Below are 1,416 nucleotides of genomic sequence, written 5' to 3'. Positions count from 1 at the left end.
GGTGCGGGAGGCCGGCGTGCCGATGGGCCTCGACCACTACCACCTGTGCCTCCGCTTCCACCGCCGATCGCCGGAGCACGCCCGCCACCTCCTCGAGGACCTCCTCCGCGACGGCGTACGCCCGACGGCCGCCACCTTCGACGTACGACCACCCCACCCACCCACCACCAGCCACCACCACCACATGCGGTCCCACCAGCGTGCGTGTGTGGTGTGTGCGTGCGTGTGTCGTGTCTACAGATGGTGGTGGACATATACGGCGTGGGGCGACCCAGGGCGCATTGGCTGAGCGAGGCCGTCCAGCTCTTCCACCGGTACGCGCACACCTCCTGCCCGGCGCCCCGATCCACGTGCTCTCTCGTGTCCTATGTCGTGTCATTGATCGCGTGTCGTGTCGTTGGTCGTGTTCGTTGGTGGCTGGTGGTGGCAGGTTCATCGGGATGGGCGTGGAGGGGATCGCCAACCTCTCGGCCTTCCGGCGTCTCATCCAGTTCTGCCACCGGGCAGGCGACATTAACCAGTACCCCCCTACCCCCCCTACCCCCCCTCTACCCCCCTCGCCCCACCTCCACGGCTGTGGTAGGAGCTACCACCGAGGGGCGGCTCGTGCCACTGCGCATCCCCAGTGGTGCGCGCGATCCATTAGCTGACGGGCGTGTGGGTAGGGCGTTCGAGCTGCACGAGGGGCTGCGCGGCCTGGGGCTGCGTGCCGACATGGACACCTACATCTCCCTCCTCGCACTCGCCCACAGGCACTCCTCACCCCCCCCCCTCCTCCCATTCAATCGATGCACGTCCGCGCGGCGGCACCTCTGCACAGTTGAAGAAGAAGAAGAAGAAGAAGGCGGCCGAAGATTGGGGGGGAGGGGAGCTCATCTTCGGGCGCGGCTGGTGGTTCCCTGGCAGGTGCGGCGACGCCGAACGGGTGAAGAAGCTGTGGACCATGATCACGCTGGCCGGCATCGAGCCCAACACGCGCCTCGTCAACTCGTTCATCGCCAACTGCAACAGCCCGGAGCGCGCCCTCATCGCCTTCAACAAGTGCGGCTCTCCGCCTCCTCGTCCTCGTCCTCATCTTACCCCCGCAGCATTGCTCCCCCCCGATCTACCATTGCTGACGGAGAGCGGCGCCAGGATGGCCGAGGCTGACCTCCAGCCCGACGTGCACACCTTCGCCGCCCTCACCACCACGCTCGCCCGCGCCGGTACCCCCCTCCCCTCCCAATCGCTGCTTCGCTGTGTACTGTTTTATATTTTATATGGTATGTGTGTGTTGTGTGGCGTGGCCCCTGCAGGGCACGTCGAGGACCTGCGGCGGGTGTACCATCTGATGCGCTCCCTCGGCCTGGGAAGCCCCGCCATCTACACCACCCTCCTTTGGGTGCGCCAACCCCCCCCCCTTCTATTGCTTCTAAC

At 66.2% G+C, this 1,416-nt stretch overlaps 1 protein-coding gene across 1 annotated transcript in view; it reads left to right on the top strand.

The window, feature by feature from the left end:
- Window positions 1-22: 22 nt before the first annotated feature.
- ACA1_234470 (pentatricopeptide repeat domain/PPR repeatcontaining protein) overlaps window positions 23-1,416 on the top strand; it is a gene marked incomplete at both ends in the record, with an annotated part of 4,485 nt that continues 3,091 nt past the window's right edge. Inside the window, 6 exons of the mRNA XM_004341015.1 lie at window positions 23-142; window positions 241-314; window positions 431-520; window positions 907-1,041; window positions 1,135-1,205; window positions 1,296-1,381. Of these exons, the coding sequence (XP_004341063.1) occupies window positions 23-142; window positions 241-314; window positions 431-520; window positions 907-1,041; window positions 1,135-1,205; window positions 1,296-1,381 (576 nt within the window). The remainder of the gene's footprint in view (window positions 143-240; window positions 315-430; window positions 521-906; window positions 1,042-1,134; window positions 1,206-1,295; window positions 1,382-1,416) is intronic.

This window comes from Acanthamoeba castellanii (genome assembly GCF_000313135.1).
Source record: "Acanthamoeba castellanii str. Neff unplaced genomic scaffold scf7180000084762, whole genome shotgun sequence".
NCBI classification, from domain to species: domain Eukaryota; phylum Discosea; order Longamoebia; family Acanthamoebidae; genus Acanthamoeba; species Acanthamoeba castellanii.
The sequence above is the reverse complement of the archived record's forward strand: the minus strand, read 5'-3'. Positions and strand labels throughout refer to the sequence as shown.